General features: G+C 45.0%; 1 protein-coding gene across 3 annotated transcripts in view; it reads right to left on the bottom strand.

Moving 5' to 3' along the window:
• Positions 1-14858, bottom strand: part of TULP1 (TUB like protein 1) — a 594937-nt gene that overhangs the window by 90297 nt on the left and 489782 nt on the right. For all 3 annotated transcript variants that reach the window (XM_069238767.1, XM_069238766.1, XM_069238768.1), the window contains one exon: positions 5584-5692. In XM_069238767.1, the coding sequence (XP_069094868.1) occupies positions 5584-5692 (109 nt within the window). The remainder of the gene's footprint in view (positions 1-5583; positions 5693-14858) is intronic.

Below are 14858 nucleotides of genomic sequence, written 5' to 3'. Positions count from 1 at the left end.
TCAACAGATCCATTACCCAATGGTTTGCCCCATATATCTTTTAACTTCGCTACTTACAGCACTAACCTCTCTTCTTTAAGGCTACAGCGTAACTTTAGCAACTAATGTTCAGCAAAAGGTCCCTTTTTAATGATTATTGATGGTACTATTACTACTACAAATAATAATAACTACGAGCAAAAAATGTGTTGCATTACTAGCAGTACATGCTTGAGCTTCACAGCAACACTGCTATGATGTGTAAATAAGATGTCTAGAAAATCTTTTAACAGTGCAAACCTTTAAATATCAGACAAAATGCTATCATGCCTTACCATACCTAACCTACCATGCCTAATCTACCATACCTACCCATCACAGCAAACTACCACACCTAACCTACTAGACCTACCATACCTAACTTACCATAACAACCTACCATACTCACCTACTAAGCCTACCCCATCCTACCTACCATCCATACCTACCTATATACCTAACAACCATACTTAACGTACTCTACCTAACGTATCACATCCACCATAATTAACCCACCACATTTTCCAAACCTACCTAAACTAACTACCATACCTAACCTAAAATACATAAACTATCAGATCTACTTACCACAGTTACCAAATCATCCTACCATGCCTTCTTACTTACCATGCCTACTTACTTGACACCTAGCATACCATACATATATTACCATATCTACGATACTTAACCTACTTTACCTAACCTCACACAGCTACTGTAGCAAGCCTACCATACCTTAGGTACCAACCATACCTACCTAACAAACCAGACATCATATCCTACTATATTTATCAAGCATACCAACCATACCTAACTATAAACCATATCATTGTACCATACCTAACTTACCATACTGACCAATCTACTATACTGAACATACCATACCTACCCTCCCATTCCTACCTGACATACCTGCCTACGATACCTAACCTACCAACTATACCTTCTACAGAAAGCACAGCCTAAGGTGTGGCAGCCTGCATTGAGAAAGTCAGATTGCAGCTCTTGAAGGCATATAAATATGAAATTGCTTCTTAAAAAATAGCACAACTTATTGGCTTTTCATTGCTTGTTAAAGCACTTACCCACTGTAGAAAGACAACACAGTTGCAGCCTTTCTGATGAGGATCTCAACACTAGACTGCCGAAGGAAACTTTGCCCAGTGCATTTCAGCTGAACAGTTCTGCCCTGCTTCCAAAGGGAGCTGAGTCACACCGAAGTGTGGCTTGGTTTAATTACCTCTGCCCTGTCAAAAATACCGTCTTCTTCCAAACAGAGTATTTTCTACATCTTTCTCAGAGATGTTACTGTCAGTGGTGCAATGGTGCAGTGCACACGTGTAAGGGTACCCAGCCTGTCCTCTACTGGTTGCAGACAGATTACAGGTGACCTGCTTTGAATGGTTTAAACACAGAACCTGGGGACTGGCAGGGAGGGTGTGTGGGTTTGGAATGATTTGAGAGAAGATTCTAGAGAATACGGGTGGAATGGAGAAAAGGACAGAATTAAGAGGAAAGGCTGAAACATATTAAGAACAGGAAACGTGCAGGAAGGCAGAACAAGATATGGACTGGCAAAGGGGGATAGGGAAGAGAAAGGGATCAGAAATAAGAATGTTCGTGAAAGAACAGGTGGATGTTCATGGAAGATAGAGAGAGGAACGGAGAAAAGATATAGATGTGAGAGAGTGCAAAGAAGGAGGTGGAGAGAACATGTAGATTAAGAGGATGTTGTGGAAAAGAAGGCTGGCATGCAGACAGAAGAGAAAGGATAGGGGAGAATTAGTGGGGAGAGAAAATGGGAAGAGGAACAGTGAAGTTTTAAGGGGAGTGAGGAGAGAAAAAGGGAAGTAGGATGGAGATAAGAACAAGTGAAAGGCAGGAGAAGAAGAGACAGAGGGTTATTCAGGTTTATTGAGTGACAGTCTGCTTTTTCCTTGATCCATTCAATGACTGTGTTATTTCATTAGTTCAATCAATCAATCAGTAGATTTGTAGAGTGCTACTTCTCACCCATGAGGGTATCCAGGCACTGGCAGGGTCCAGTTGATTAGCCAAACAGCCAGGTTTTCAGGTAGTTTCAAACTCTGGAAAAGATAGGCAGGTCTGTAAATGAAAGGGTAGCTCGTTCCATGTCTTCGCTGCTAGGTAGAAGGAGCAGCCCCTGCATCTGCTACGTCGGGTGCAGGGGGCAAGGGTTACAGAAAGGGATATGAAGTGGAGGTGTCTGGTGGGCTGATGGAAGTTCAGAAGGTGGTTCAAGTAGGGGGGTCGGCAGTTGTGTAAGGCTTTGTATGCATTGGTCTGGAGCTTGAACTGGTATCTTTTCTGTACAGGGAACCAGTTAAGTTCCCTGGGGTAGGGAGTGATATGGGTTTTTCTAGGGAGATCCAGGACGTGTCTGACTGCAGTCTGTAGTCGTCAGAGGAGATGAGTTGCGATCCCGGTGTAGAGAGCGTTGCCAAAGTCCAGTCGGCTGGAGATGAGGGCCTGGGTGATGGTACATCTGGTGCTTTGGAGTAGCCATTTGAATATCTTATGAAGTATGCAGAGAATGACGAAGCAGGAGGAGGAGATGGAGTTGACCTGAATCCTCATGGTTAGCTTGTTGTCCAGAATGATGCATTGGTTCCTAGAGTGGTCAGAGGGGGTAGGCATAGGTCAGAGTTCTGAGGGCCACCAGGGAGTGTCTTCAGAGAGGGGGAGGGAGAGGATGAGTTGTGTGTCATCAGCATAGGATATGATGTTGAGTCCGTGGGTTTTGGCGATGCTGGCCAGAGGTGTCAAATAAGTGTTGAAGAGGGTGGGGCTGAGCAAGGATCGTTGGGGTACTCCACAGATGATTTTCTTGGGTTCGGAGGTATAGGGGGAAGGCAGACTTTTTGAATTCTTCTGGTGAGGGAAGAGGAGATCCATCCGAGGGAGGGCTCCTTGGATGCCCATGTTGTGCAGCCTTGTAATGAGTGTGTGTTGGTAGACCATATTGAAGGCTGCCGAGAGGTCTAGGAGGATCAGAGCCACAGTCTCTCCTTAATCGGGCAGGGTTTGAACTTTGTCGGTGGTTGTGATGAGGGCTGTCTTGGTGCTGTGCAATCCAGATTGGTAGACGTCAAGTAGGACGTTCCATTCCAGATGCAAGGAGAGTTGTCGGTTGATGGCTTTTTCTAATACTTTGGCTGGGAACTGAAGCAGGGAGATTGGTCGGGAGTTGTTGAGTTTGTGGTGGTCTGCTGATGGTTTCTTTAGCAGGGCGTTGCGTTCAAACAGTGAAGGTTGCATACTTCTCTGGACCAGTCAATCAAAAACAAACATTTCAGCTCTACAATCAGAGATGGTCATATAATTAAGAGCCCAATCAACAGCAAAAATAAAAGGTATTCATGGTTTCAGACTGTCCCTATTAAATACTGAGGCATCAGCAACAAACTTTCAGTAGAGATGTCCACTGCCAATATCCACCCACGGTAGTGAGGAGGGAGATCCTAAGGCGGCATCCTTGTGATGCCAGCAGATGTAAGCTCATGGTCAAGGGGAGAAAGTTCTAAAGGCTGAATCCAACTGACTCCAGCCGACATCCACCAATTGTGAATCCACCAATCAATCAATCAATTTATTTGTTGAGCGTGCTACTCACCCGGAAGGGTCTCAATGCGCTGGGTGGGGGGGAGAGGAGGGTGCTACTGCTCGAAGAGCCAGGTCTTGAGGTGCTTCCTGAAGGTCAGGAGGTCTTGGGTCTTACGTAGGTTGGCGGGGAGTGAGTTACAGATCTTGGCTGCGAGGTGAGAGAAGGATCTGCCACCGGTTGTGGTACGGTGAATGCGAGGGACTGTTGCAAGGGTGAGGTTGGCGGAGCAGAGCTGGCGTGTCGCGATGTGGAAGTTGAGTCGATCATTGAGGTAGGCCGATCCGGTGTTGTGGAGAGCTTTGTGAGTGTGGATTAGGATTTTGAAGACGATCCTTTTGTCGATGGGTAGCCAGTGGAGGTCCTTGAGGTGGGCAGAGATGTGTTTGTGGTGAGGGAGATTGAGGATGAGACGTGCTGAGGCGTTCTGGATGTGCTGGAGTTTTTTCTGGAGCTTGGCCATTGTTCCCGTGTAGAGGGCGTTGCCGTAGTCCAGTCTGCTGCTAACGAGGGCGTGGGTGACAGTTCTTCTGGTTTCTACAGGAATCCACCTGAAGGTCTTGCGGAGCATTCAAAGGGTGTTGAAGCATGAGGACGAGATGGGGTTGACTTGCTGGGTCATGGAGAGTGAAGAGTCTAGTATGAAGCTGAGGTTGCGTGCATGGGTGGTGGGTGTTGGGGGCGACCCCAGGTTGCTGGTCACCAGGAGTCATCCCATGCTAACTTGTTGGGGCCGAAGATGATGATCTCGTTTTTTTCTGAGTTCAGCTTGAGGTTGCTTGCTGTCATCCAGTTGGCAATAGCGAAGAGTCCGGTGTGGAGGTTGTTCTCGGCCGTTGCGGGGTTCCTCGTGAGGGAGAGGATGAGCTGAGTGTCGTCTACGTAGAAAATGATGTTGAGGCCGTGGGATCGGACAATATTGGCGAGCGGAGCCATGTAGATATTGAAGAGGGTGGGGCTGAGTGAGGATCCCTGGGGGACTCCACAGATGGTTTTGGTGGCCTTTGACCCAAACGGGGGGAGGCAAACTCTTTGTGTTCTCTCAGAGAGGAAGAAGGTGAGCCAGTCCAGGGCTCTGTGGCAAGAGCAGATAATAAACTCTTGATTTTAAAGGCCTGGGTGGTAAGTAGTGATGAAGTTTGTCCCTCGAGTAACCTACAAGGGGATTCATTGCCACACCTGTGATGCAAACAGAGGTATTTAACCTGGATTATGACTTTGACTGGTAGTGAAGGTTCTGCTGGCTGTTATAGGGCTTCTTTTTTTAAGCTATGATGCCAGGCAAAACCTAGCATTTTGCACCATCACGGCCTGCATGGGTCTAGCCTTAGGAAGACCCAGATATTGTCCATGACATTAATACAGCCTAACATTTACAAGAGCTCTAATCAGAGTAGGTCGGAGACCTGGCAGAGAAAGTCATTGGCTTTATGGAGGCAAGGCAGGTGAGACACTATTGCTAACTACGTAAACGACCTGGCAGTCCACAGAAAGAGTGGTGGCCAAATAAACCCTTGCCTTGGTAGAGGTGGCCTGCCCAACATGCTCTGCAGGTAAAGAATGGGTAATGCCTATTGGTATTGATTTTGGTGCTAAAAACAGTTACATATTTTCCCCGCATTAAGCTCCAACCATTTGGTCATCCAGGCTTTTATTTACTTCAGGCCCCAACAAGAGTGTCAAACTTCAGTTGAAAATATATGTAGTGTAAATACGTAAAAACAACTCTACAGCGGTTCTCTGTCCCAAATGTTGCCCCTAACCCAACTCCATATCAAAGGCTCTTGCTTTTTTGAATGGGGTCTAAACATGGCCAGATACACACTGTTCAGTCCTGCTAAAAAAAATCCTCTGCACAGGAATCAGCTGCTCCTATGTAAAAATGGTTCTTGGCCCTCATTACATCAAATACCTAAAAAAAAAATTGTCAGTTGGCGACTTACATATGCAACTGCGGCCAACTCCTGGCGCACGTTCGACCAATCAGCATTGGCTTTGTCAGGATTGGCTCCATTGTCGAAAACTGTGAATTTGGTACCCATTAAATTTGATCTGCCAGAAAAGAAGAAAACAGTTAAATCGCTACATAAAAGCATGCTTACTCTGGGGAAAAGGGAAATGGTGCACATTTGAAAAGCATTTTTCTAGAGACAAATCATTTAGCACACAGGGCCAAGATTTTTATTAATGTTCTATAGTTACGGGTCGATATCCTCAATGTGGTAATAATGTTACCGCTATCAAGGAGTGCAGCAGAAACCCTGAGTGTAGTAATTGTACCCACAAGTAGAAATATCTTGACGTGATTATACTACACGTATTTCTGCCTGCAGGTATGAACTACCTTCCGCAGGAGGTAACTTGCTACAGTACTTCTTTGACGTAATGCAGAATTATTCCATTTCCATAATGGCGTTCTACATTACTTTAAATCAGCAGAACAATGAGACGTGCAATTATTTAAGTATCCCAAGTTTCTCTTCTTTCTACAGCATACTAAATGAGAGCTAACCACTGTGCATCTTACAAATACTATATGGTTGGTTAGCCAGCCACATAGTACATATTCTTTTAACACACTTTTGCATAACGTTCACCACTGACGCTTTTACAATGCAGTAATATTCATTCCAGGTCCACTGATGTTTAATATGCAAGGGCCCTGTCAATGTATGCAAGCGCTCTGTATATTACAAATGAACCTGTGCGCCAGGGCTCTGTAAGTGACAGGGCTAAGTTTATAGCTGGGCTCCCTTTATGTGAGCACTCTAAATATGTCGGGATTCCAGGTATGCCAGGGCTCCAAATATGCAGGGCTGTCAGTAGTCCACATTTCTAAATGTGTAGTGCTCTCGATATTCTAAATATATAATAGCTGTGAATCCAGCCTGGCTGGGATTATGGCAGTGCTCTGATTACTAAACCCTTTTATTTATAACATGATTGGAATATACCCGTGTTGTGATTATGTCATGGTTCCGCTTTTGACACAGCTCTAAGTATTCCCGGGTTTGCATTCTATCGGGGCCAGGGTATAGCAGTCCTGAACATACCAATGATCTGACTATACCAGGGCATTGATGATGCCACAGATCAGTTTCTAACGAGACCAGGACTCTGACTGCATAGGGCGTCAGATTGCAGCAAAGCTCTGATTGTGCCAGGGCTTTTCTTATTAGAGTGGACTCTAAACATCAAGCTGCCTGTGTATGCCGGGTCTCTGAAAATGCCTAGGCTCTGTTTCTGCAAGGGCTCTGTTTGTTTCAGTTTTCGTAATGCCAGCATTCTGATAAAGAGCGTCTCAATCGTCAATCCTTCTGGGGTTAGAACATTGAGAGCCAGTAAATTGGATAAAATTACCACCTGCCTGTTGCATTAGGAGCGCTCTGGAACAGAAGGGACGTATTTATTAGTTTTAGTCCCAGTTTTTACAATAGACCACATTGTGAGATTGTGGACAAATCACGCCACCTCATTGTTCCTCGGTTCCTTTGCCAAAAATGGTAAGCACACACAACTTAGCCAAGTATAAAAAAATCTGCATTTATATTTGATAAATAGATGAACTCGCCCACTTCTTGTCAGAGTTAAAATATTATGATTCACATGCTTTTTATGATTTTTCATCAATATCGCTTTCAAATGTTTGATATCATGCATCAAATAAGTACATTATTTAATGATTATTTGGTGGTATACTAATGAAAAGTTTGTAGTCGACGATATATTTGTGATACATTATGTAATACATGGGAGCCTCTGATCCCTGTATAAAAGCTTGTTTCTAATTTCTTTATTACAGGCCAGATGTTACATCTCTAGTCACCTGTAGTAAAGAAATGGCATAGCTACTCAACTGTAATAAGGTATTACATTTGATTTCTGATGTCAATATGCCTGGTGCCAGGGCCAAAGTGCTTAATTTGTAAATAAAAACATGCCAGTGACCAAAGCTCTCCTCTTAAACATGCGGCTGCTGCAATTAAATGTGGGAACACGTAATACTGAGGCAGCGTAATCCCGAAGCCATCTCTGGCCTCTTTAATCCATTCACAGCCACTCCCTGCCGCTTCAGCTCACTCTTGCAGCTTTCTGATTTCTCCCATTGTGACGCTTTTTTGTTTTTCTCTTCCTCTGCCTTTCCCATATGTGTCTTTTACTCGCAGTAAATGCTTGAGGCAGAAAACTAAGCGCCAGCCCTCAAAAATAAGTGCCGGTGCTCTGCACCGAAACAACAAGCACAAATTAAGCATTGCAGAGCCAGCAGCCAGGATGAAAGGGCTGTCATGGAGCATAATTACAGCTTCAGTTAAAAAGAGGACTGGCTTTTCCTTCTTCAAATAAGTTTGTCCTTAAAGAAGAAGTTGCCATCAGAAAGGAGATGTTTATGGCAACATGTTTATTGTTTTCTACTCTATAGGTCATTATGTAAAAGAAATAACTCCTGCATGTTTCTACACAATCTGAGTCAAAATATTTGTTACCCCGATTTACATAAAACTGATTCAAATATCCTTTTTTGCAAAAATTACTAATTGCCTTTTGGTATGTTTCATTTTGCAGTGCAGATTCTGTGTTTTCTTCATATCTGCAATGAACATGAAAGAGCAAAACACCAAGGATTTAAACAGTTTTTGGGAAGGGTAATGAGTATTATAAGAAATAAAATACTTTCTGGCATACATTAAAAGGATACTTTAAGTAACAGCAGAGTTCCATGACCTTATAAAGGAACTCAGGTTTTGGGCCTGTTCTTTTTTAAGATTATTGAATTCTTCTGTAACCTGCAATATCCTTATACTGTATGGTGGGGTACTTCATTTCATACGTTTTTCAAACTAACAAACACTGATATTTAATATTTAATACATTTTGTTTAGATCGTAGAGATAGCTCATGTCTTTTTTACAAGCTGAAATGGTCTTTTAGGATTTGGCTTAATGGGAGAACTACTGTAAATCTGCAGTTCTTCCATCTCACCAAACTCTTTGCACCTCGGTCTCATTTAGACTCAGGTGACCTCCATATTTCAAATCATGGAACCTTTGCTGGCTCTGCCATTGTAAACTACCTGTTGCAGTCCATATTCATCACAGGGCTGCCAGCTAGTGGGCATCAGACGGCCTGCCCTATTTATGGTCTGGCTTTTTGTGCTCTTTTTTTCCTGTTTCCAACCACTGTTATCCGTCAAGACAAAGGAACGGCCTTCTTCTGCAGGGAGGAAACTCCACGTACGTCAGAGACACTGAGTTTTTGCATTTCTGAAACAAAACTTCCTACTGGAGGTTTATTTCAGAAATAAAAATGAACAATTATGACTGGCCACCAAGATGTGGCAGCTGTCAGATATTGAAATTTTGATGAAAGTGCCCATGCTGAGTCAGTGGGACACCCATAAACAAAATGACCCCTGGGGCACCAGCGAGGGTTTCTTAATATGGCAATTGGTCCACCGTTGGGCTGGTGGAGATGGTGCTCCGCCCATACCGAGGATGCAATTCATTAGAACCTGATTTATTGCTCAAGAAGCATATGTCCAAAAGCAGTAAGCAGGGTCAGACTGGGACACAAAATAGTCCTAGGTACCTAAATAAAAGCGACCCCCGTCAGAGAATCAGATATTCTAAAAAGTGGCCCTCATTTACAAATCAAGGAAGTTTGAACTAGTAAAGTCAAGCTGTTGAAATGTTTTGCAAGGCATGGGAGACTGCATGCATTTGTGCTTGCTACAGGAAATGTTTGTGGTAACATCATGGAATTCAAGAATAAAACAGGGCTCCCCAGACCATAAAACAGACCTACAAACAGCCAAAACATTGCTTACCAGTCAAACCAGACCTTCAAGTACTGCCAGGTTGCCCTTTAGGCCAGTCCCACCCTGGCAGGAAGCAACAAATGAGTTTAAGATTTCCTTGCTAATTAGAACTTCACTATCTCTGAACGAGGCTCTGTTCTAATGGGATTTAATGGGGGTGAGGGGACGCGGTTAGCTTTAGTGTCGCTAATTCCCCTGCTGTATGTGCTGTATGCTGCACCCTTGGGTTCCATAGAGAGCATCGCGTGCACGCGTGAGCTAGCAGAGATGCATGGAGTTCCACAGCTTTAACAGCAGATGGTGCCACAGTTACATAGGCAACTGCTTTGGAGCAAATCTCCGCTTCTTCTAGTTTTAATCACATAGTTCATTCCTTCACTTGCTTGTTTTACAGTTCTTTCATATTGAGTGGCTGGCCTAGGTGCGATCGCGCGCCTTGCACGTTGGATTTTAAGAATCAGTGTGAAGCACAGATGTTAAGCATATCACCAGGATATCATAGTAATTGAAGGAACGCACCAGTTCGGTTACATCTAGGGTACACCACTGTTTGGGGATATATCGCACTACATCATCAGCATGGGCGGGGAGGTAGTGTTGTTGGGGGCTGGGGATGATGATGTCAGTCTTTGCGTATGGGTGTCTTAGGGACAGGGCGCCGATGGCCATCCCGGATGCATTGTATCTCTTTGGGTCGCAGGATGTATACATAACAAACACAGCACAGGCCACGGTCGATGAAGCACAGCGTGCAGCCCCCACTGCTAAGAAGCGCACCAGCCAGTGCGACATGTGCAGTGGCACCGGAGCCCATAGGAATGAGGGGCCAATGAGCAACCATCGATGCTGCGTTTTACTATCTGATGGTAGGGCAGAGGACCCCCGTCCTTGATTGTATTAGAACAAAGAGTGTCCTTACTACGCCACTAACCCCACGGCAGACAGAGGTGTTGTGGCCTGACTCCAGCGAAGCACTATATGGTTCACCTAGCAGGGTTTGCAATACACCCATTATATTAAGCTTCCACAATTATCATTTAGGGATCCCTTAGTACATAGTAAAACGCTTGCTTTCCATCATTTGAGACCCAACAACCAGCATTAATTTGATGGAATGAACAGTTGATTAACTTGACATATTTTTCTGCGTTTATTTCCATAATTCCACTGACCTGAAAGCAGACAACCACCACAGAGGAGGCAATGTCCACCAAAAGACCAGTTTAAATGGATTGAAAAATCCAGTCAATTTTCAGATTTCTGTGCCTAATTTCAGTGTTTTATTCCAGTCCAACAAGAACATTTTTTACTAACCAAATACAACAGCGAACAAATATTTAGGAGAAATAAAAACTGCTCATGTTAAATATATATTTGGTATTGAAAAATGCAGACTTCGTTGAAAACATGTTTAAAAATTACTATTTTTGTATTGCTCTATGTTTTGCAGGGCTGGAATATGAACTATGAAGCCATCAGAAAATCAAATATGTACCCCTTGAAGTCTTCATTCTGTACATTTACAAGAGATTTCCAACTTGTGCAAGTAAAATGTAAGATGGCGGGCTAACATAAAAAAGTATTTGGAAGAATTGATTGGGAGAGTGTGAATGCAGATGGGATGTAGCAAATTTGGTAATCAGAAGACTGGCATAAAGTTCTGGCTTACACATTTGATCACATAATGTCATCCTTAGAAAATGACTTTGCCTGTGTCTCTTCCATTAGCGGCCAAAAAATGAATACAGCTTTCAAGGCACTTCACAATTACTATATGAACATATATGTCCATTCACTTTGAGCAATGTAAAACTTCCCTTGCTTTCTCAAGTTGTTCTGTTCCAGGTGTGAGAAGTTAGTTCACGCAGTCCTATCCACATTTCCTTTTCATCCTGACATGTGTAGTTTGTTTTTCTCCTTTAGAAATGCACAACTATGGATGGCACAGTCCAAACAAAAAGGAAGAATCCAACTCTTACAAAGTCAGCGATTGCCACAGTGAGTAAGCGCAGTCCAGGTTCGCACACTCCTAGTCCTGTATTCAGAGCTTAATTTGTGCTTGTTGTTTCAGGTGCTGAGCACCGGCACTTATTTTTCCGGGCCGGGGCTTATTCTTCTGCCTCACGCATTCGCTGCGAGCTCTTGTAGCAAAAGACACATATCGGAAAGACGGAAGAAGAGCAAAGTGAAAAAAAAGTCGCAAAGTTAGAAAGCAGAAAGCTGCAAGAGTGAGCTAGAGGGGCAGGGTGTGTCTGTAAATAGATGAAAGAGGCCCAAGATGTCTTCAGGGTTACTCTGCCTCGGTATCCCGAGTTCGCACATTTAATTGCAGCAGCCGCGTGTTTCAGAGGAGAGCTTTGAGCACCGTCACCTTTTTATTTACAAATTAAGCACTGCCTGTATTATTCTAATTGTAATTCTAATCGTATTTATATTATGCTTACTGCGCCTGACAAGGCGAATCACTTGTAGATCTTCAGCACTGTAGTGAAGCAGGTGCCTTTGGCCCAGTTCTAACAGGCTGGTCTGAAATATCCATGTCACTTCTAGCTGGATCCAAGATACGGGCTCTTCTCACGCTTCATTTCAGTAGGCCTTGCTTTTGCCGACCTGGGGGCAGCTCCACTCCACTCCACATTAAGCAGAGTATCTTCCTCTCCTTTCATGGCAAATCACTGAAGTAGGGTTTGTGCAATGCTATTGGAAGGAAGAGCACCGGGAAAAAATCACAGCTTTTAAAGCCATATTCCTGGTCAGACTCTTATCTCAACTTAAGCTTGCAGAACATCTCTTAGAGCTCCTTATGAATGTAACTTACTAGCTCAAGGGGGGCAGTGTTTACCGCAAGCTGGGGCCACAAGCAGACCTCAAAATGTGTGCCCTGCTCCAAGTCATTTATGTGACCTACTAAAGGAGGACACATCATCCTGGACCTCTGTAAACCAAAAGCCGAGAGTAGGCACCACATTTTCACAGGCATGTATATTCTAAGAGCTGCTGTGTAGTTTGTCTGAATGGGATCTGTAGGGTGTGCAAGAAGCCTTCAAGGGGTGGAGCAAGGTGCCCTTGTTGAAAGGGTTACCCCCCACTTTTTGCCTGATAGTGATGCCAACTTGAATGAGAGTGTTGGAATCCTGGTAACCAGGCCCCAGCACCAGTGTTTTTTTCCCCAACAACTGTACCATTGTTCTCACAATTGGCACACCCCTGGCACACAGTTAAGGCCCTTGTAAAAGACACTCATGATACCAAGGGCCCTGTGGCCAGGGAAGGTCCCCTAAGGGCTGCAGCATGTATTATACCACCCTGGGGGAACCCCTTACTAAGCACATGCACACTGCCTTGCAGCTTGTGTGTGCTGGTGGGAAGAAAAAGTCAACATTGCACCCCTCTCAGGATGCCATGCCCACAAACCACTGTCTGTGGCATAGGTAAGTCACCCCCCTAGCAGGTCTTACAGCCCTAAGGCAGGGGGCACTATACCAGAGGTGAGGGCATAGCTGCATAAGTAATATGCCCCTACAGCGTCTAAGTCAATTCTTAGACACTGTAAGTGCAGTGTAGCCATACTGAGTATATGGGCTGGGAGGTTGTCACTGCGAACTCCACAGCTACATAATGGCACTGTATACTGGGAAGTTTGGTATCAAACTTCTCAGTACAATAAACCTATACTGATGCCATGTTGGATTTATTGTAAAATGTACTGTAGGAAAGTACCATCTTTCTAGGCATGTTACCCCCAATTTTACATGTATATCAGTATGTTTTTGCCTGTCTCACTTGGATCCTGCTAGCCAGGACCCCAGTGCTCATAGTTTGTGGCCTAAATGTGTATGCCTGTGTAGTGCCTAACTGTGTCACTCAGGCTCTGCTAATCAGAAGCTCAGTGCTCATGCTCTCTCTGCCTTTAAATTTGTCACTATAGGCTAGTGACTACAATTACCAATTGTAATTGGCACACTGGAACCCCCTTATAAGTCCCTAGTATATAGTACCTTGGTACCCAGGGCATTGGGGTTCCAAGAGACCCTTATGGGCTGCAGCATTACTTTTGCCACCCATAAGGAGCTCAAACAAAAGCTTTACAGGACTGCCACGCAGCCTGAGTAAAATAGTGTCCACACTATTTTACAGCCATTTTACACTGCACTTAAGTAACTTATAAGTCACCTATATGTCCAACTCTGGATAGGTGCAAAGTTACTAAGTGTGAGGGCACCCTTGCACTAGCAGGGGTGCCCCCACATTGTTCAGGGCCACTTCCCCGAACTTTGTGAGTGTGGGGACACCATTTTACACGTGCACGACATATAGGTCACCACCTATATGTTGCTGCACAATGGTAACTCAGAATATGGCCATGTGAGCTGTCTAAGATCATGGAATTGTCCCCCATTCCAGATCTGGTATGGGGGGGGCAATCCCATGCACCCTTGGGGCTCCACTATGGACCCCCAGTACTGCCAAACCAGCTCTCTGGGGTTTTCTCTGCACAGTTGCTGCCACCCCACAGACAGGGTTGTGCCCTCATGGGGTCTGAGCAGCTCAGTCCCAGGAAGGCAGAACAATGTATTTCCTTTGGGAGGAGGGTGTTACACCCTCTCCCTTTGGAAATAGGTGTTACAGACATGGGAGGGGTAGCCTCCCAGAGCCTCTGGAAATGCTTTGAAGGGCACAGATGGTGCCCTCCTTGCATAAGCCAGTCTACACCGGTTTAGGGAACCCCAGTCTCTGCTCTGGCATGAAACTGGACAAAGGAAAGGGGAGTGACCACTCCCTCGTCTATCACCACCTCAGGGGTGATGCCAGAGCTCCTCCAGTGTGTCTCAGACCTCTGCCATCTTGTTTTCAGAGGTGTGGGGACACTCTGGAGGCCTCTGAGTGGCCAGTGCCAGCAGGTGATGTCAGAGACCCCTCCTGATAGGTGCATACCTGGGTAGGTAGCCAATCCTCCTCTCAGGGCTATTTAGGGTCTCTACTGTTGGCTTCTCTTCAGATTTCGACTTGCAAGAATCCACCAGGACTCCTCTGCACTTCTCTCTTCGACTTCTGCCAAGGATCGACCGCTGACTGCTCCAGGATGCCTGCAAAACTGCAACAAAGTAGCCAGAAGACTACCATCGACATTGTAGCGCCTAATCCTGCCGGCTTTCTCAACTGTTTCATGGTGGTGCATGCTCTGAGGGCTGTCTGCCTTCACCCTGCACTGGAAGCCATGAAGAAATCTCCTGTGGGTTGACGGAGTCTTCCCCCTGCTCCAGCAGGCACCAAACTACAGCCTCACCGGTACTCTGGGTCCCCTCTCATCCTGACAAGCATGGTCCCTGGAACACAGGTGGTGCACCCAAAGGACCCCGACTGTCCAGAGGTCCAACTGTCTGAATTTGGAGGAGGTAAGTC

This window comes from Pleurodeles waltl, chromosome 6, assembly GCF_031143425.1.
Source record: "Pleurodeles waltl isolate 20211129_DDA chromosome 6, aPleWal1.hap1.20221129, whole genome shotgun sequence".
Lineage (NCBI taxonomy): Eukaryota > Metazoa > Chordata > Amphibia > Caudata > Salamandridae > Pleurodeles > Pleurodeles waltl.
The sequence above is the reverse complement of the archived record's forward strand: the minus strand, read 5'-3'. Positions and strand labels throughout refer to the sequence as shown.